The 20,483-nt window shown below is 41.6% G+C and overlaps 3 protein-coding genes across 15 annotated transcripts; 2 read left to right on the top strand and 1 right to left on the bottom strand.

The window, feature by feature from the left end:
- Window positions 1-251: 251 nt before the first annotated feature.
- On the top strand, window positions 252-7,861 carry rnf217 (ring finger protein 217). Its single transcript, XM_058057076.2, has 7 exons — window positions 252-1,298; window positions 3,185-3,406; window positions 3,500-3,664; window positions 4,083-4,180; window positions 4,274-4,377; window positions 4,904-4,975; window positions 5,393-7,861. The coding sequence occupies exons 1-7, from the start codon at window positions 384-386 to the stop codon at window positions 5,470-5,472; spliced, it is 1,656 nt and encodes a 551-aa protein (XP_057913059.2). The 5' UTR covers window positions 252-383; the 3' UTR covers window positions 5,473-7,861.
- A 962-nt stretch (window positions 7,862-8,823) lies between these two features.
- On the top strand, window positions 8,824-18,225 carry tpd52l1 (tpd52 like 1). 12 transcript variants are annotated; one of them, XM_058057080.2, is made up of 11 exons: window positions 8,824-8,957; window positions 10,993-11,064; window positions 11,315-11,488; window positions 11,648-11,665; window positions 12,976-13,082; window positions 13,776-13,924; window positions 14,940-15,041; window positions 15,641-15,655; window positions 15,859-15,897; window positions 16,700-16,760; window positions 16,865-18,225. In XM_058057080.2, exons 1-11 carry the CDS (start codon window positions 8,939-8,941, stop codon window positions 17,009-17,011), a joined length of 903 nt encoding a protein of 300 aa, XP_057913063.2. In that variant the 5' UTR covers window positions 8,824-8,938; the 3' UTR covers window positions 17,012-18,225. The 12 variants fall into 12 exon arrangements, with proteins under 12 accessions (XP_057913063.2, XP_057913064.2, XP_057913065.2 ...); XM_078798873.1 differs by having other exon boundaries at window positions 8,911-8,957; window positions 11,188-11,488; XM_058057081.2 differs by lacking the exon at window positions 15,641-15,655.
- On the bottom strand, window positions 12,587-19,805 carry hddc2 (HD domain containing 2). 2 transcript variants are annotated; one of them, XM_078798880.1, is made up of 6 exons: window positions 19,680-19,805; window positions 19,296-19,417; window positions 19,122-19,224; window positions 18,989-19,057; window positions 18,768-18,906; window positions 12,587-13,037 (listed from the first exon to the last, which is right to left on the bottom strand). In XM_078798880.1, the coding sequence occupies exons 1-6, from the start codon at window positions 19,749-19,751 to the stop codon at window positions 13,033-13,035; spliced, it is 510 nt and encodes a 169-aa protein (XP_078655006.1). In that variant the 5' UTR covers window positions 19,752-19,805; the 3' UTR covers window positions 12,587-13,032. The 2 variants fall into 2 exon arrangements, with proteins under 2 accessions (XP_078655006.1, XP_057913074.2); XM_058057091.2 differs by lacking the exon at window positions 12,587-13,037 and adding an exon at window positions 16,861-18,709.
- Window positions 19,806-20,483: the final 678 nt, after the last annotated feature.

Genomic DNA, 20,483 nt, shown 5'->3' with positions numbered 1-20,483 from the left:
AAGTAACTAATGTCATGACGTCAGAGTAAAGTGGATTTTATTGATAATAAATTAAAGAAAGCACCTTACCTCCAAAAACAAATGTACATGTATATTAAATTCAATACATATTTACAAAAGAAATGGTCTTAGTAGAACACATAGAGCACAGCATAATACAGCAAGTATGCTAATTAGTTTACTTTGACCCCCTCTCGCGGCCATCACGAGTGCTGCATGCTGTTCACCAGCTGGCCGCTTTCCGCATCATGCTGACGTCACTACCCGGAAGTGTGAGGTTTTTGTTTTGTTTTGGTGCTTGACTTTTTAGTTGGACTAGCAGGCTGACATGCGGCGGGTCGGGACAGGGACGAGGACCAGAACCAAAGCCGAACATTGAATAAATGGGGCAAGACCGACCGGTGATGGAAGATGACGCTTCAATACATGACACATGCAAAAGGCCGACTTTCACCGACGACAAGGTGAAAGCTTTCAGCGACCTGCCGGCAGGAAGCAGCAAAGTTGAGGTGTCGCTGCGAAATCTGGACCGAAGACGTGCCAGCAGAGGAAAGTTATCTCATGACGAGGAACAAAAGAAAGAAGAAGAACAAGACAGCGATGCGGAGGACAACAACAATAACAACTGCAACGGAGCGCCGAGGGGGGCGGGCATTGTGGAGCTTCTCAGGGGGAGTTTGCTGGCTTGGACGTCTCCCCTTGACTGCACAAGCCCGGGCGGTCGGATGCAGGGAGACTCGGAGGTTGACAAAGCCGCTGTTTGCGTCGATAAAAGCGGCCACGAAGGCGAGAAGGACCCGCGTGGCAAGCCGGGAGAAGCTGGGATAGAAAACGAGGCTATCCCTGTCGTTTTAACCTCTTCGGACACCAGAGGAGTTGATATAGTTTCACTTTTAGATACTCAGCGTCTGAAACGCGACACAAATCAGACTACTGTAAGCCTGGACGCCACTTCTAGCGGCAAAGAGCATGTTTATTGCACTGTCTACTGCATCGCTGACGACAGCGACCTGGATGACACTGCTCGTTTCAATCACCGCGATGACACTGTAACAACTCGAGATGATCGCCACACTACCAGTTCTGAGAACGACTTGGTCCTGTACACTACCGAAGACCTAGTGGACCCCTTGGGGGAGGCAGACCTCCAACGCCGTCTGACAGCACTGCAGACAGGTGCCCGTGCAGCAGAAGTGCAGCGGTGCCGGGTGTGCCTGGAGGAGAAAACAATCGCACCCTTGCCGTGCTGCAGGAAGCTGGTGTGTGATGAATGTTTGACTCTGTACGTCGGCTCCCAGGTGGGTAGCAGGAGGGACAAGGGTTGCAACGTGGGGGGTAGTACTGTTTTAATAAGTCACCTTTTTAATAAGACAACTATTTCCTCTCTGCTAACTTTGTGCCAAAGTGATTACTACCTCTAAGCTTTTGGGAAAATCCTCATTAGAATCTTCATAAAATTACAATTATGTAAAACTACTGAAAATGCTATGGGTTCTATGACAAAACCTTGCGGCACACCTCAGCAGCTTGTGTTCTTTTAGTAGTGTCCTCATAGGTTCAAACTGGGATCATCAACAAGAATAAATTTGGAATTTATGAGGAAAAAGTCATCATCATATCATAATAAAACTAAAAATTTGCAAGAATTAACAAATTTTACAAGTATGTAATTTCATGGAAAAAGTAGTCCGGTTTAGTGAGTGATATTAACTATGGTTGTCAGACGAATAAACTTATGTTATGTTCAGGGCTGCACGGTGATCGAGTGGTTAGCACGCAGACCTTACAGCTAGGAGACCAGGGTTCAATCCCACCCTGCATGCGTGGGTTTTCTCCGGGTACTCCGGTTTCCGGTTGCTAGGTTAATTGACGACTCCAAATTGTCCATAGGTATGAATGTGAGTGTGAATGGTTGTTTGTCTATATGTGCCCTGTGATTGGCTGGCCACCAGTCCAGGGTGTACCCCGCCTCTCGCCCTGAGTCAGCTGGGATAGGCTCCAGCGACCCTCGTGAGGAAAAGCTATGGAAAATGAAGCCAGATCAGATCATTTCCTGTACTCTACCGTTTTATCATCATCAGCAGTTAATGGTCATTTTATGGCCCGGGAAAGCAAATTTACTGGGAACTTGAACACATCGTGAGTGGCAACACGTGCATGCAGGCGCCATGAACCTGCCCGACGAGTTGGGCGGCATGTTTTTTTTTCCCTTCTGACAAATGATGGCTGGCAAAATGAGGTGGCTTGTTGCATCCAATACAAGACCTCTATCAAAAAAAGGCTGTTTTTAATCACAACATAATAGCTTTTGTCATCTGATTTGGTTATTTGAGTGAAAAAAGTTGAAGTAGCTGTCGGTGTGAGACAGTGCTGTTCTACAACCAGAATAATAAACATGTTCAATTAAAACCCCTTTGAGTGGCTGTTAGGGGTGACACAAGATCCCGTGATCCCGAGATTATAATGTGATTTCCTGTTCAGTCTTGTGTGTACTAGGCCTGGGACGATAATAAACAAAATGAAAATGAAGTGCATCATTTTGCCAGCCTCAATTAATTGCCCTGTGAAAGGCGTGTCTGTTTTCCTCGTCTCCGCCTCCAAACAGGCATCAGTTTCAGCACCTAGGCGCGTTTCCTCTGTAGAACAACGGCATGAATGGAGTGAACCCTTTGTCAGTCATACAGCGTACACACAGTGCAGAAGAGTGTAGCTTCGTCAGGAGCAATGCAAGGTAATATAGAAATTAAACGACTAGATCGCAGTATATTGGCATATTTTTTCAAATTATACTTTTCTTAAAAGTAATGATAAAGTCTTGTGAGTGTCTGGTGACACCCACCTCTATGACGAGACTGAGCTATATGATCATTTATCATGAAAGGCGGGATTTTTGATACAGCCCATTAGATGCTGTCCCTAATATTGTGGCCGATAAGTGTGTATTGTGATTATGTGCGTTTGTGCTGTTGCGTGCACGCCAGCTTGAATGACCCGTGTTCGTTATGGATTAATGAATGTATCTCCAGGCCTCCTCCGGCCCTCCATTTATGTAACATTTAATCGCATTATGTTGTGAATTGTTAATCCTTTCCCATCAGGAATGCTTTTCCAATGCACGAGTAACGCTAGTAAGGAGGATTCACGTTTTAAATACCCACTCCACTCTCTCTATCGTGACCTGCAGGTGCGAGTGGCCAAGGCTTCCATCCGCTGTCCCATCTCGGAGTGCAGCGGCCTGCTGGAGGACACCCTGGTGGTGTCCCACCTGGCCAGCGAGGACGTGCTCAGGTATCGCTACTTCCTGGAACTGAGTCAGCTGGACTCCAGCACCAAGCCCTGCCCACGCTGCAGCCACTTCACTTCGCTGACCGGGCCCAGCCCCGGGCGCTCGGAGCACAAGTACAAGGTGAAGTCGGCCGAACTACTACTACTACTACTACTACTACTACTACTTGTGATGACTAGACGTGACATTATGACATCATCTCTTTTGTTGTAGATCCAGTGCAGCAGCTGCCAGTTTGTGTGGTGCTTCAAGTGCCACGCGCCCTGGCACCACGGCATCAAATGCCGCGACTACCGCAAGGGGGACACTCTGCTGAAAAGCTGGGCGTGCGTCATCGAGCGCGGCCAAAGGAACGCCCAGAAGTGTCCCAAGTGCAAGGTGAGAACTGACCTTGAGGGGTTTTATTCCATCATAAAGAGATTTACATCCCTGCTACCTGATGCACAGCCATTTTTAAACATTAAAAAAACAACTAGTGACAGATGGCTAAAAAATGCTGCCTTACGAGTCAAGACGACCCAAGAAACGATGCTAAGTGTTTGCTGGCCGTGTCCTAACGTGAACTTGAGCTCCATAGAGAAAGAGGGGGGCCTGTTTTGTTGTCAAGTCCAGTAAATTGATGTCAGGTTGAGCTCTTAGCGCCGCTTAATGCACACTTAATAGCCGGACATGCTAGCTTTAGCTAAGTAGCAGAGAGTCATTAAGTGTCCTGATGCGTGCATACATTAGATGAACTTTTCAACCTGATGGACAGCGTTTTTGTTGAAATGTGTGTGTGTGTGTGGTGTGTGTGCAGATCCACATCCAGCGCACAGAGGGATGTGATCACATGATCTGTACGCAGTGCAACACTAACTTCTGTTACCGCTGTGGAGAGCGATACCGTCAACTCAGGTATGTCTTGTTTTCTTTTTAAAAATGACCTCAGCATCCCTCTGACCCCCCCCCAACCCAACTGGTTCACCTCAACTGAGATTTGCTGTCAAGGTTTTTCGGGGATCACACGTCCAACCTCAGCGTGTTTGGCTGCAAATTCCGATATCTGCCCGATAAGCCCCATCTGAGGCGGCTAATAAGAGGCTCCATCTGTGGTCAGTGTGTGTGTTTTCGTGTGTTTCCTATACAGTGGAATTTCTTAAGCCCAGCGCCCCCTTTTGACCAAAAAAAAAAAAATCGGCATTTGAAGTCCGATTTCACGTACACCGCCCCCCAGCACATCTTTTACTTCCTGTTGTGACTTTCTGCCAAACATCAAAATGAATGAACCGCAGACATGTTGAGACCTTTTTTTTGTTTCGTACTTGACCCTTAAATCCGCCCGTACGCTTGGCTGCTCTCCAAGTACGCATTTTGCAAAGTTCAGATTGTGTCTAAAACACTTAAGAGAAAAGCAAGAGTTACGTAGCGCGCTTGGAATGACGGGGCAGCGTGGCAACCAAATCACCTTCTCATGATGCTTTCCCCATTTACATTTTTTCCACTTTTTACGAGTAGCAGTTCTTAACTTCTTTTTACACTTTTATTTATAGAGGTTCCACTGTCTGGAGTTGTTTGTTTATTCGTTCACCAGCCCTGGTGTACATGTGGTGATGTGTTTATATGTTCCTGTTTTTGCAGGTTTGAAGGTGCTGGTAGCGCCGGTGGTCATTTCACTGGTCCTGGTTTTTGGAGCGCTGGCGCTGGTCATAGGTAACATATTTGTTTATTTAGCTTAAAGTGAAACAAAAGCTTGGAAGCAGGTGTTCTTTGCAAAGACTCTGTTGTTTTCAAAGTCATTCCATATAACAAATACATTTTTATACTTGAATACCGATTTGGAGTGCATGAGAAAGCGGAACCGTGGCTTTCATTTAAAGTATGCGGCAGCAACAGAAGTCGTGTTAACTTAACAGCTGCATTATGTAGCATTACCTTGTGTGGTGAAGCTAGTCAATAGCAGGCTAGCAGCTAGCCGGTGTGGTGTGGCAAGGTGTCACTACACCATAAATGTAGTTCTTAGGCGTAACAATGTTAATAACAATAATAATAATGGAGCTGGTTAAAATGCAGGTCACATTATGTAAATAATTTTATCATATCTTCTGAGCCACGTCTTTGTGTGTGTAGGTGTGATCGGTTTCCCCATCTACTACGTGTGCAAGAGGAGGAAGAAGCAGCGCTTGATGGGATCCGTTCGATGGGTCTGATGTCGGCCGCGCAGAAGGAGCATCTCCTCAGGGACACGTCGCACCAACGCTACCCGGACCACTGCTCGCAATTAAGTTATTTTTTACTTGTCCTCATGACGGGAAGTTGTGTTTTGCACAAAAAAAAAAAAATTAATCCACGCTTGACATCTATCGGATCACGTTGGATGAGTTTGGATGGTTTGTTTGCGCCTGCACACCTGATTGATTGACGTTGGGATGAGGTGGGAGTGTGTTGACACGGCAGGAAGCGAACGCACGGATAAGCACTGGTGGACACAAGATTGGATAAAATGGAGAATTTTGCAAAAACACACATTAATGCTGATGAATAATTCATGCCACATTTTTAAATATTTGCAAGCTTTTTGTGCTTACATTGGAAAGTGATGATACTAGAAGTTTCCATGAGGATTGGAGTGCAAATATTAAGGATGCAGTGTGTGTGTGTGTGTGTGTGTGCCCTGAGTGCCCACACAGTGCATGTCAGCATGTGCATCATCAGAAAAACAAAACCAGACAGTCAGCTTGTTGCACCGTGCCAAAACAATCCTGCCTGAACGTGGCAGGCTCAATCAATCTCCACTTTTTTTTTTTTTTTGGAATCACGGCTCAGATGGGACGTCCATGTCAGGATTTTTTCTTATTGCCAAAGAAAACGCTGGATGTTTAGGTACTTCGCTACCAAATAACAACCCTTGCCACAGTCTGGTCACAAAAAAGACAACTGGCTGATGACAGCATTGTCCTTGTAAGATGAAAACCAACCTCTGCTATATTTAGATCCACAGGTGTGGATGATGGAGGAAATGCAATACCATTCCACCTTTATGATTATATGACTTCCTTATAGAGAAAGCAAACTGTTCGAAAAATATGAGGGCCACAATGAAAAGAAACAAATCATTTTGTATGCACTTGCTTAATATTCACAGAAAAAAATGTAAGCTACAACACCTTTTAGGTTTTTGGTGCGGAATATGAAAGAATCTTAAAATTATTATGAGGCAAAAACGTTCAAATGAAGTCACCAGAATAACGTTACAAAATGGTAGAATAAAGAAAACAAATGGGGATGTTGAAAGAAAGTCGTAATGTCGCAAACAAAAAAAGTTATGTTATGAAATTATTGTAACATTACAGTGGAGTTGGAATGTTAAAGCAACGTGTGCAATAATTTAGTCATAATGTTACGAAAAAGGCTGTAATGTTACGAGAACATAGGAGTGGTAATATTATAAGAGTAAAGCCGTAATACCAAATATTGTTGTAATGTTATGAAAACTGTCAATCTGGAATACTGTCGTGATGCTCCAAACATAAGTGGCGATGTTACGAGAATACGGTTAATGGACATTTTGCGGTTAACATGTCTGAAGAATAAAGTCGGGATTTTATTCGAAACAGCGAGTAACATTTGAATTAAGTTGTTGGTGTTGCGAGACAAAAAGTTGTAATACTACGAGAAAAAAGGTTCTGGTGCCACAAGAATAGAGTCGTAATTTTACGAAAAAAGTTGGTAACATTGCAATAGGGTTGCTGGTGTCATGAGACAAAAAGTCGTAATACTACGAGAAAAAAGGTTCGGGTGCCACAACAATAGATTCGTAATTTAACGAAAAAAGTAGGTAACATTGCAATAGGGTTGTTAGTGTCGCGAGACAAAAAGTCGTAATACTACGAGAAAAAAGGTTCTGGTGCCACAAGAATAGAGTCGTAATTTTACGAAAAAAGTTGGTAACATTGCAATAGGGTTGCTGGTGTCATGAGACAAAAAGTCGTAATACTACGAGAAAAAAGGTTCGGGTGCCACAACAATAGATTCGTAATTTAACGAAAAAAGTAGGTAACATTGCAATAGGGTTGTTAGTGTCGCGAGACAAAAAGTCGTAATACTACGAGAAAAAAGGTTCTGGTGCCACAAGAATAGAGTCGTAATTTTATGAAAAAAGTTGGTAACATTGCAATAGGGTTGCTGGTGTCATGAGACAAAAAGTCGTAATACTAAGAGAAAAAAGGTTCGGGTGCCACAACAATAGATTCGTAATTTAACGAAAAAAGTAGGTAACATTGCAATAGGGTTGTTAGTGTCGCGAGACAAAAAGTCGTAATACTACGAGAAAAAAGGTTCTGGTGCCACAAGAATAGAGTTGGAATTTTACAAAAAAAGTTGATAACATTGGAATAGGGTTGTTGGTGTCGCGAAACAAAAAAGTCGTAAGTTACGAGAAAAGATGCGGTTGTGTGTGTCACAAAGGTAAAGTCGTAACTTTACGGAAAAAGTTGATAACATTGGATTAAAGTTGTGATGTTACTACTACAGCCACGTTACGAAAAAAAAAGCGATCATGCCACAAGAATTAAGGCAGAATAGTACGAATAAAAATGTTACAAGAATAACATCGTCCGTCGGTTTAGTTTGTTATTGATGTTTATAAATGATGACTTTTCACAAAATATTCAATTTTGTTGTGTTAATATTTTTTTCCGCCAATGTGACTCTATCAGAAGGATGTTTTGTCAGAATATGTTCGGTGTCATGTGACTGTTTCAGGCCAATCAACGTAAAGGTTGCTAATTTGTATTGGCTGGCTGTTATACTTGACTTTTTTTTAACACATCACGTTTGAAATGTGCCTTATAACTGCTAACAACAAAGCAATGTATCACACCTGTTGATCATGTGCTGTCAATGGAAAGACTTATTATTACTGTATTATTATTATTAGATATGGGGTAATAATGTTAATAGTACACACTTCACAGCAGGGTAAATATTATGTACAACATTCAGTTGTGCTCTCAGATATGTATCCAGTAACACCACCCAGGGTCTCAGCTGCATCCCAAATGTGTATAATTGTTCTTTTGCACATATTGACCTACCCATAGCGGGAAAGGAGACATTTCCAAGTACAGTACTGTAGATGAATGTAAATATATACACTAGATTGTGGTCACGATGATACTGCACCGTGTACGCATTCTTCTTCATATTTGGGGGACTGCTCACTCGGTCTCATGAAGTTTATTTAAAATGTGGCTGGAGAAAGAATAAAGTGAAGTTCACCTCCTAACTTGTTCCCTTGTTTTGTTTATACTGTACACTGTGATTACAGTTTGTTGTCAGCAGGTGGCAGCAGAGTACCAGGGCAGGTAAATCCATTTAAGCTATAAATAAACACTCAGTGAGATAAATTGACTTACGTGGTGAAAGATACGTGTTTTGTGTTTAAAGGTATGTCTACAAAAGCAGATAAAATAGCGGACATTCTGTCACTCAAACAAACGCGGAAGTAAGCTGAAGCTACGCCCGCCCTCATTGGCTGGCGAACAACGTCAGCCCCTCCCCGTAACCCATGACAGGCAAAGCCAAGGAGACTCGCTAAACAAACAACTGACCCGGCGACCCGGGCCAGGCGCCTACCGCTACCGTGACGTGTTTCTGTGGGACTCGTACTTAACGATGGAAACCAGACAACAAGGTCAGTCAATGTTTATATACTATTTATTCATTCCATTAAGAGCGGGAGGGCTTTTTAATAGGAGCCCTCTCTTCCCCGTTAGCTTTCGCTGTAAACGAAAGTCAGGAGTGGCACATGAACGCACCATACAACTGTCCATAGGAAAAAAACGACTATATTTTCCCTTTAACGGTGGAGTCGTGGCTGTGCTGTTGCTCTCACGGCCCATTTCTTCCTAAATGACTTTTGAATTAGTTTAGATGTTCACGTTTTCTGATTAGATTTTTGAGACGTTTCTAGAAGCACAGGTAAACTGAAATGACGTCGCAACACAGAGACTACTTTGGGGTACCTCGAATTTTATGGTTTATTCCAAACACTTGGGACTTAATAGTGTTTCCTGAGTTTCAGCCTCTTTCTAAGCATAAACGTGGCTGTCAAATGTATTCGGAATAGCTAATCAACTTTTCAGTTGACTGCTTTTCAGTTTCATCCTGCAGTCTGGGGCTTTCTTTCACTGCCAGGTATGGAAGGAGCTGTTTGTGCAGCCAGTAAGTTCAGTCATTCCTTTGCATTCCGCTTTGGACGCCTAGCTGTCTGATGGCTAACAGTCGACAGAACAGAGCTGTGATCTGATCTGATCTGATCAAGCCCCCAACGTTCCCATTCAGCAATACTGTGCAAAACATGGCACCGATATGAATGGGCATGTGTGCTGTTTTATTAAGGCATCTTGTTGGACCTCTGGTTGGGCTTGAGTTGATTTTGCAGCCATCTGACCATCCTCGGGCCTCTGATTTAGCTTCACCACATGACTAGATTGGAATCTTGTGACCAGAACTATTCAAGGCCAGACAAAATGAAAGAGAAGGAGGAAGAAGTATGTTTGCCTTTTATCTGGTATTTTGCCAAAGGGTAATAATATTTACTGTCCTTGCCTTGCACGTTTGGGTCTTGTGTATACAATCACTCCACACTCTTTATTGCTCTCTGGTTCTACCATATCTTACTTATTATTGTGTGGAAATATGGGCTAATAACTATAAAAGCAATCTTCACTCGCTATATGTACTGCAAAAAAGGTCAGTAAGGATAATTCATAATGCCGCCTACAGAGAACATACTAACTCCTTATTTCTAAAATCACAAATACTTCAACTTGCTGATATAGTTCATCTTCAAACAGCTAAAATAATGCATAAGGCTAAAAATAAGCAATTAGCTAAAAATGTCATCCAATACTTCTCTACAAGAGAGGAGAAATATGATCTCAGGGAAGAAGTACATTTATATACAACACTTGTATGCTAGGACTACGTTATGCTAGCCATAGCATTTCAGTATGTGGAATCAAACTATGGAATGGATTGAGTAAGGAAGTCAAACAATGCACAACGATGAGCTAATTCAAGAAACAATACAAGCAGTTGATGTTTGCTAAATACAAGGATGAAGAGTCTTGAACCAGTCATGATGTGCTATATATATCACTATATTGACACTTACTATGGTACCCATTATGGCATTGGATGCTCATATCACCTCCTACTTCGGTAAGTGATAAAAAAAAAATAAAAAATAAAAATAAAAAAACTTAAACTGTATTAGGAAAGCAGGAAGTAAACAAATGTTACTGATTGTAAAAGTACCAGATGGAGGGGTAGGATTTAATAAGCTTTGCTTCTTCCTACTCCTTTTGGACATGTGGAACCGTGAACTGATGATGTGATGCATTCAATTGTAATCTGGTGCATGTTCAAATGAAATAAAACCATTACCATTACATTCCAATATTTCCTGGAAGTGTAACAGACCATGGCACGTCACACAATAACAGCAGTCAAATGAGGAAGTGGCAGTTTGCACAATTCCTGCTTCATTGTTTGAGTGCCAGCGAAGATAAGGTTTTCAACAGCTTCAATCGGTGATGCGATGATGATTTCCTTTCCCAGTTCCCGTGACAACTGCAGTGTCAGCTAAGTTAGTCAAAGTTGGCTTGTTTAACTTTTTATTTGTGTCTCCTCTGCTGCCCGCTGCCTCACCCCGCTGGCTGCAGAGTCTTGGGACTGGGGCAGCGTGGGCCCTGGAGAGGAATGGGTTAACTCCGCCACGCACCGGGCACAGCAGGGTAAGGCGACCACGCAAGAGACATTAGAAGTTGCCCACAAATGAAAAATGATGAGATGATTTGCGCCAGGAATTGTCTTTTTTTTTTTTTTTTTTTAAAGATCACTTTCTTTTTCTTCGACAGTCATCAGAAGAGTCCATGTCACGTTTAGGAGACATAACTGGCATTGCTTAATACACATTCAAATCAATCTAACTCATAATGATCAATAAAATTCAAAGGTTTAATAGCTGGATGTAACTTTGTGCAGGGTTGACAAAGCGCATGACTGCCCCCTCTGGCGAAGAGGTGACTAGCGGGTGCTCGGATTACGATCAGATGTTTCCAAACGGAGATAGCTACGGAGCGGAGCATGGTGAAACGTCGCCACGTCACTGGGGCGGGGCGTCTGTGTGTCACTCGGATGACTGGGTCTTATGGACAGGTGACCAAAGAACCCGGAGAGACAGCACCGGCAGGACATGAAGCTACTTGGTGCAAACGTGGTTGTCGTTAGGCGTAGTTTAGTGTGCTGGTAGCAGTAAAGTAGATGCCAAGTAAAGTACGTGTGAATAATTCGCCTTTACTCCTCTGCTGCATCAAGACAGAGGACGTCTCTCAGGTATGTTTGCTTTTATCTTTAAAAAAAAATAATTGATGATTACTTTATGTTCAATGTTCCTAAAGGTCAAGTATTCAAGTATTTCATTGGATTGTCTGATTGATTGGTTGGTTTTCGCCACAACTGCCGGCATCAGAAACTTGTTTGTTTTGGAACTCGGGTTCCTGAGAGTTTTTGGTGCGTCCTGTCATGATTGACGTCTCCGCCAAATTTGGCAATGTTGTGTGAAAGTGGTGGCATGGGCTCATTGGTTCTAAATTAGAAAAGAGGCGCTACTGTGTGACTTTGGTTTTGGTTATCAGAATCAGAAAATGATTTATTGCCAGGTATGATCAAACACATACTAGGAATTTGTTTTGGTGAAGTAGGTGCAGACACATCTATTAAAAAAAGAATGAAAAATACAAAATATACAGAACAAACAGTATAAATATATGTACACAGTCTGTTTTTTGTTTGTTATTCGGGAAGTGCAGTCTGATTGTTTTTCCTAAGAGTCCAAACTGGGCGTTAATGTAACGCATATATTATATTATTGGTGTTCGGGACCACTGGAAATATCACATTTTTTGCAGGATCTGGTGAGTTTTCATGAAAATGAAGCCCCCCCCCCCCCCCCCCCAAACCCCATCCAAAATGCGAGGAAAGTGTCGGCATAACAATAACAATAATACTAAACACAGCCCTTTCAAGCCGGTTCTCGTGCCCTAAAAATATCATATTGTAGCTTCCCAGCATGCTGTACGAAATTTGTTTAGTAAAAAGTTGCGAAAGCCACATGTGGACAGTTACAGTAGTTGCCATTTATTATTCCCTGTAGTAATATGTAGTAGTATATATATATGTGTTTACATTTTTTGTGATTATAGTAGTAGTGTTCTGGCTCCAAAATTGTGCTCTCACTTAAATGTGATGTCAAGTCGAGGGGTCGTGCGTTGCGTTTGAGACCCCTGGTGTTAAGCCACCATAATTCAGGCCTGCAAGCATCTTGTCGGTGTGTGTGTGTGTGTGTGTGTGTGTATGTTGGGGGGGGCATAATCCACGTCTGTTAAACCAGATTAGAGCTCAACAGGCTACAGCCACACATTACATAACAGTCTTGACCGAGACGCAAACTGGGACACGGAGACGTTTGGAAGCATTCTGTAACTGTCATACAAGTGTAAAAAGAGGCAGATAACTTCTGCAGTTTCATTTCCGGCTCTACGGTTGTCGTCATACTTTTCCCTGTGCCCTTCTAAGGTGGCATCATCAGAAATAAAAAAAGAATGGCTGTCATACCTTTTGTACATTAAAGATGCGTCTTTCAGGTTTCCTCGACTCGGATCCTCTCAGAGAAGCGGATGAGCATGCGGCGGAGTCAGACGTCAACCTGACAGAAGAAGAGAGAGATGAGATACAACAAGAGCTGGCCAAAGTAAGAAGACACACACATGCAGAAATTTATGTAGGTTAATTGGTTCCAAACCCAACTGCCATAAGTGAATTTGAGTATGATTGAATATTAATAAATAGAATATTTTTTTAGTTAAAACATAGAAAACCTGTTTGCAATCTTCTAAAAAATAATGGCTTTTAACATTATGGGAGCTCTCTAGACATGAAATAGCACCCCTATAGTCACATTTACAGTTGTATTACCAAATATAGTACATACCATCACAGAAAATAAGACATGAGACATAAATAAATGGCTTTAAATGGCTTTACACGCATTTTACCCAATGTAGGATATGGAATAAGAGTAAATAAGCCATGTAAGACGTAAATGGTAATGGTTTAATTTCATTTGAACATGCATCCGATTACAATTGAATGCATCACATAATCAGTTGACAGTTCCACATGTCCAAAAGGAGTAGGAAGAAGCAAAGCTTATTAAATCCTACCCCTCCATCTGGTACTTTTACAATCAGTAAGTGTTACATTTGTTCACTTCCTGCTTTCCTAATATAGTTTAAGTTGTTTTTTAATTTTTTTTTTTTGGCCGTCTTCATAAATTTGAGAAAAAACCCAATATAGCAAAGGAGCGATAATGGACCGCGATTTTGCGAGGGAGAACTGCAGATGATGGGACACACTATCAGCGTGTATGTGTGTGTTTGTCCAGCTGGAGGACGAGATCAGCACCCTGAGACAAGTGTTGGTGTCCAAGGAGAAGCAACACGCTGAACTCAAACACAAACTGGGCATCACTCCTCTGAGCGAGATACGCAACAACTTCACCAGAGGCTGGCAAGACGTGCAGAGCTCCACCGCGTAAGACTTGCCACCTCTAATAACTCTTATTATGCAGACACAATATCGAGAAAACATGCACAGGACTGGCTAGATCAGTGGTCCCCAACCACTTAACACCCACGGACCAAAAAAGTTAGATGGTGCGTTCAAAGACTTCGGGACAGCTCGCCACATGTGTTAAACAACATAAACATGCAAAAAGTAGTGGATTTCTGACTGTATATTATTTTTGGAATACAATAATGGCCGAGACCACCAATATGACAGACTGATGATAAAGTTACCATGGCAACAGAGAAGCCACTATGACAACACCGCCATCAGCATGCATGAGGGAATAAGATAACCACACGGCAGATGTAGGCAACATCCAATTGAATCTGCTGATAAATAAGCTGCTTTTGTTGCACTGCAGAGTAAATGAGGGTGGCAGAGAGGCCGTTGGAGGCCTTATCTAGTTACACTGCAGCCCGGAGATCAATTTAACACACACACACACACACACACACACACACCATCCTCATGTATAATGTAGCTCAATGGCCTCAGAGATTGGGTAACAGAAACAAAAACAACAATTAGTGCCAGTAAATGTGGCCCACCAGTTTCAAAAGGTGGTATGAAGATTCGTTTAATACGCATGTTGGCTTGCCAATGAGTAAATCGGTCATGAACAGGTTTCTAGTTCATTGCCTCCTCCCCGCTCTTTGCGCATTCTCATTTTCTTGGTTCAAAAGCTTCTTCTTCAGGGTTCCACATCTTGTAGATTCTTGCTACGGATGCGGTATTATCTACTATTGCCGCGTACGAGACTGTAAATCAGTCATACAGGAGTGTGGTCATTTTGTGCAACATTTTCGCTGACGAATTTCATGTCAAGTGCGTCGTTTATGCGTAAACAGAACGCAAATCGATCTTCACTTGCCATGAATAAATCTATGCCATGTATTTTGGGACTCTCCGGCAGACCAGGCACACGTGAGAAGTGTTACGAAACGCCGTTGTATTTTCTGATGTTTTGTTTGCGTTCCAGCTACAAGAGGACTTCGGAGACGCTGAGCTCAGCGGGACAGAAGACCTCGGCGGCCTTCAGCACCCTGGGCAGCGCCATCAACAGGAAGATTGGAGACATGAGGTGCACAATTACGCTTGTTCTTAATCACCTGATGCTACCTTTACTGCTACTAGTGACCTCAGAGACAATGCTAAAGACATTTTATTAGGTACACCTGCAAAGATAATGTTAGTATGAACATGAGTTGAATTTAAGGTGTAGTTTGCACGGTGCAGGATAAGGGAAGCACATTCTAAACAATGTTGTTCATACAGCATGGCTGGTCTACACTTACTGTTCCCTAGGAGGTATGTGTGTGTGTGTGTGTGTTTGGGAGTAAAAAGCATGTTTAGCACTTTTTTTCCGTCTCTAAAGTTATGCTTGTGTGCCGTGTTTTCATCACTTTCAACATATGCTAACTATATAATCATGGATATGTCCTTGTCATGTCCAATCAGCAGATGGCGCTGTTCAGTTGAACATGCATGAATACTGTAGTGTGTTTTGCTTGCCTTGTAACGCATTCTGGTTTGTTGTGATTTGATTCTCTTCTAAGAATCAATTAGAGAAGTCAAAGTAACATAAATCAGGTGTAGCGCAGAGCAGGTTCCTTCCGGTTTGTAGCGATTACGCAAATAATCAATTCAACTTTAATTGTGTCCTCCTGCATGCTCCCCAAGGTCTGGCTCCATCGGGTAAGGACACCCACGTGCTACTATACAACATAATAGAACACAACACCGGCTTAGTAAATGCTTACCATGTGTGCTGAGTCGCTTAGCAATGGTGTCTGTGCTTCCCATGTGCCATGTCAATATGTGTGCTAACCGCTAACAGCTAACTCACATCTGTCTCCTCTCTTGTCATGCTCACACTCTGGCTCTCTCTGTGTGGACAGCTACTCAATCTCACACTCTGTCAGCATGCCCGCCATGAGGTAACTGTGTGCGTGCACATGTGTTGTAGGAGCAGAAAGAAGAAAAAATGTTATTCACAAGAAATGGTTGTAATTTTGGGGACATTTGGTTGCGGACAAAATATAATATTATGGAAATAAAGTGAAAATATTCAGGGAATTAAGTCATAATTGCGAGAAGAAAGCTGAAATCGTTGGAAAATGTTAAAAATAACAGAAAACAACAGTCGTCATTTAGAATTGAATAAGTTCAAAATATTGAGAAATGTTGGAATCTAACAAAAAAATGTAATTTTACAAGAATAATATAATTAACATCATTGTAGTAAAGCTGAAATATCACAGGAAAACTTTTAAGTAATATGTGAAATAATTAATAAAGTTGTCATTTTTTTTAATGAGGTTTAGGGAAAAGTTAGATATATTACAGTAATTTACAAGAAGAAAGTTGCAGTTGTAGTTAAAAATGAATAAAAAATAATATAAAATAAAAATATATATATATAAAAATAATAAATAAAATAAATTAAAAGAGTATCAAAATTGATAGCAATAGACGTATGCATAACTTGGTAGCATATGTGCATGTACTGGTTTACATCTTTCACTATGTGTCCCTGGCTGGACAAAGTTTGGATACCCCTGTGCTAAATGCTAATGGTAGGTAGCAGTGTCCTGGCTGGTCCAGCAGTTAATTACAGAACACTCACATAGGTGATGAAAAGGTATTTTTCACTTTTAGGTGACGTAACAATGAATGGTGTTTTTATTATGTTACATATAGTGTCTTTAAAGACTTTCATGACCTAATGTTTATTTACAGAAACTCGCCCAGCTTCAAGTCTTTTGAGGAGAAAGTTGAGAGTACAGTGAGCACTATCAAGGTGCGTCCAAACATGATTATTATTTCTACCCAAGCGTACAGTAGCACTTCATGGATGACAGCGGTGTGACGCTTCAATAAGCATTTAATGTTTACATTTCCTAGACCAAAGTTGGAGGATCCGGGACAGGGGGGAGCTTTGAGGATGTCCTCTCCTCAGCAGCCAAGGCCAGCTCCGGGGACACGCCCACTAGCACCTTGATGGACACGCCCACTAGCAACTTGATGGACACGCCCGAGAGGCCGCAGTAGACTAAAACAACTCCAAACAATATTCATTCACCATTCCATATACACTTGTCCCTCACTTGAACGCTGGTTTTTAAATGATGACTGTCTCGTGGTTGACTCTGGCCTATTATTAGTCAAATAATCATATACTGTATATTGAAAGATAATTCATGTGTAATATTCCGGTCTGTAGGATGTTACATGTTACATGGATGAGACATTAGCTTACATTACGTTATCTTAGCACTGCATGGAGTCAGCCATGCCTTAATTTCTGGAAGTAGTAAGGTTTTTTTTTTTACTTTGTCCTTCCTACCCATTCCGTTTAAAAAAACAGGTTGAAGGATAACTAATGATCTCGTTAGCATGCAATCTGCATGCCGCGGCAATCTGTTGTGTCCCTGCAGGGATTCCGTAGTCGGCGCATTAGCAATGTTTTGTAAACAAAGACTAACAGAGGAGTTTAAAGGTCACTGTACGCGTGTTATTTGCTGTATGAAGGATAATAATGGATAATGATGGTAAAAAAATCACCACAACCAAATTTTATATGCTCTATTTACGAATATATGAAATTAGTATTGAATCGCTGTTGGGTTTGGTGGTAGCCTGAACCAAGTGAAATCTCTCCTGACACCTAGTGGCCACTAAGCCATATTACATTGAATTCCGACTTTTCAGTAACAATACAAACTATGTATGAAACGCGAGATTTACAGATATATTGTGTGTTTGTTAATATACACAGCTTTATTTGAACTAGCACTGTAAACTAAAGCAATGTAAACTATAACATGTGTAAATAACCCAATATGTCATATGAAACATTCTAATATGTAACCTATAACGTGTGTAAATAACCCAATATGATGTGATATGAACGTACTCCAATACTAACACATTGCTGCTGCTGTATGACATTTGAATGCTGGATTGTGTTTTCAAGCCAAGCGGACAGGCTGTACCTGCACAATGAATTTAGAGAAATCCAAATAAGCACTCTGAATAATTCAATGGTGCTAAAGAGGGAGGGAAAAAGCTCCCTGGTTTTATTTATTTCAAAGAATCTAAGCTCTTTTAAGGTAACAAAAAAACCCAACATGTGCTATTAGAAGCGACTTTTTAAAGTTTGTCACACCTTTCATATTGTTTGTTGTGGTTTGAGAAGATTTATTGACATGTCAGCATTTGAAGGTCTCTCACATGTTGAGCTGAAATAAAAATGAACCTCAGGACTTTTCTATTTTCTACTTTTCTATAATATTTTTTTAATAATTTTCTATAATAATTCCAAAAGCTGACATAGTAACTGTAACTGTGTGGAATTCCAATGACTTTCTTGACTAATTTGATGTAATGTATCAATATACAGGCGGTCCTCATGTTACAATGTATGGTCCCATACAAAAAGAACTAGCTAGTCGTGCGTTACAACACGGGGGAAGGACAACATTGTGGCACTTTTGTTCTTTTTAGTTAACTTCGAAAGTGAGTTTCCTTAATTATGTGGCCGTCTTAAGAACCAAACTGTGTTAAAGATAACTTTAAATATGTAAAACGAAGACGTACTCTTCTAATCTATACAATTAGGTCATAAAGTGTGTGCAGTGGGGTCTGGCTGTGACTCCCCAGAGTTCTTTGCTGCACGTGTCATGTGACCCCTCCTCTCGTCATTCAAAGAACTGACAAGCTGCAGAACATCCGGGTGTCGGAAACGACCTAAATGAGGACGCAAATTAATCGAGTGCTCGTTGCCAGAACGAGGTCACTGACGCACCTTCCGTGGAGTCGAAAAACTCCTGCAGTCTTCCCGGCGCTCCCTCCAGCTCTTCGTACTCGTGAGCCTGCAGGATCATCTCCAGACGGTCAAACTCTTTCACCAGCCTGGCCTCGGGGCTGCTTTGGTTTTCATACTCCTGAATAGTAAATGTAAACATTTCCTGCGTGAAAGTCAGCTGGTCATATGAGAACATTGTGTGAAGTAAAATATCACGTTACCTCCCACAGGCCATACATCTCCTGTCCAACACAGCCTGGCGTTAAACTTGTTAGCTGCCTCATGGCCGCCTGAAGGAAATGTTTTAACCAATAAAGAAAAGCAGCGGTACACTACATCAATCTACTCCCTTACCTCCTCTTGCCTGTGTTTCTCAGCTTTACCCACGTTGTCCAGCGGAGTGATATCTCCCACGATGCACTCGGCCAGGTCATGAACCAGAGCCATTTTCATACACCTGAAGACATAAGACACAAAACAGGAGGTGAGGCCGCATCCAAAGGGGCCATGGGCGTGTGAAAGACCCACCTATCCTTATCCACGGTGGGGTCAGTGATGGTCAGAGCCATCAGGGCCATGCGATACATGTGGTCCGACACGCTTTCCGGGTCCTTCACCTTCCTGTACACCCAGCCTGTCCGAGGAACCCTCTACAGTACGAGAGTTGCGTCTTATTAACATATTATTTATCAAGATTATAACTGTAATAATGACAATCATAAATAGGATCTCAATGGAGGAACACTGGTACATAATTGTAGACAACCCTGACCATTACAACAGCAGTAAAGAAACATTCAGTACTCTTATTAACTGTTTACTACCACTAAACGTGATTAGGGTCCTGCAAAAAGCAGGAGCAATAAAGTAAATGCAATAAAGATAAGTACTGTGTATCGACGTGTGTCTTACTTTTAGTTGTCCGATTAGTTTGAGAAATTGTAGCATCTGCATGCCACCGGGGCCGTCCAAGGGGGCCGCCATGATGTTTGTTTTCTTCTTCTACGCTCCCACCGCTACACTACCCCACACCGCCACCTACTGCTTAGATGTGCGCATTAACCACGGGATAAGAGACGCTGGAGGTTACACATAACTTGCATTCATTATAAATTCACATACATTTAGCATAAATCCAACATATATATAGATATATGTATATATATTCAAAATTACAATTACAAAAATGACGTGAAAATGCGGTAAATGAGCCACACGAGCATGTTTGTTATAATTAAATCCCCTAAAACCAAGCATTATCTTTGTAAACTCTATAATATAGCTTGGATAACATAACATTTTGTTTGTCATAAGGTATTTGGTATTGTAGTAATATTGCATTGACTAGTTTGTTTCGTAGTGACTCTTTTAACATGCAGTAAACCAGATCTCCACAAGATGGCGGTACAAAACAACTGGAGTTGTTCCTGTCTTTTTTGGACTTGTGTCCTGTTTTATTTATTTTTATTTTTTTAAAGAATTCAGTTTAAAAAAAAAATCCGGCTCACTATGTTAAATGCCAAACTCCACACAGAGATGGAGTATATACTCCAATATACAGAGTGGAATTGAACTCGGGTCTCCGAGCTGTGTGGTCTGCGCGCTAACCACTCGGCCTATAAAAATATAATTATTTTAAAATATATGGGATTTAATTTCTCATTTAGCAACACATTAAACTACAAAAATATTATATTTAAAATGTACTTTTATTTA

Source organism: Doryrhamphus excisus, linkage group LG19 (genome assembly GCF_037039965.1).
Source record: "Doryrhamphus excisus strain RoL-2023G ecotype Guam linkage group LG19, RoL_Dexc_Guam_v1.1, whole genome shotgun sequence".
Lineage (NCBI taxonomy): Eukaryota > Metazoa > Chordata > Actinopteri > Syngnathiformes > Syngnathidae > Doryrhamphus > Doryrhamphus excisus.
This window is presented reverse-complemented; position numbering and strand designations above follow the sequence as displayed.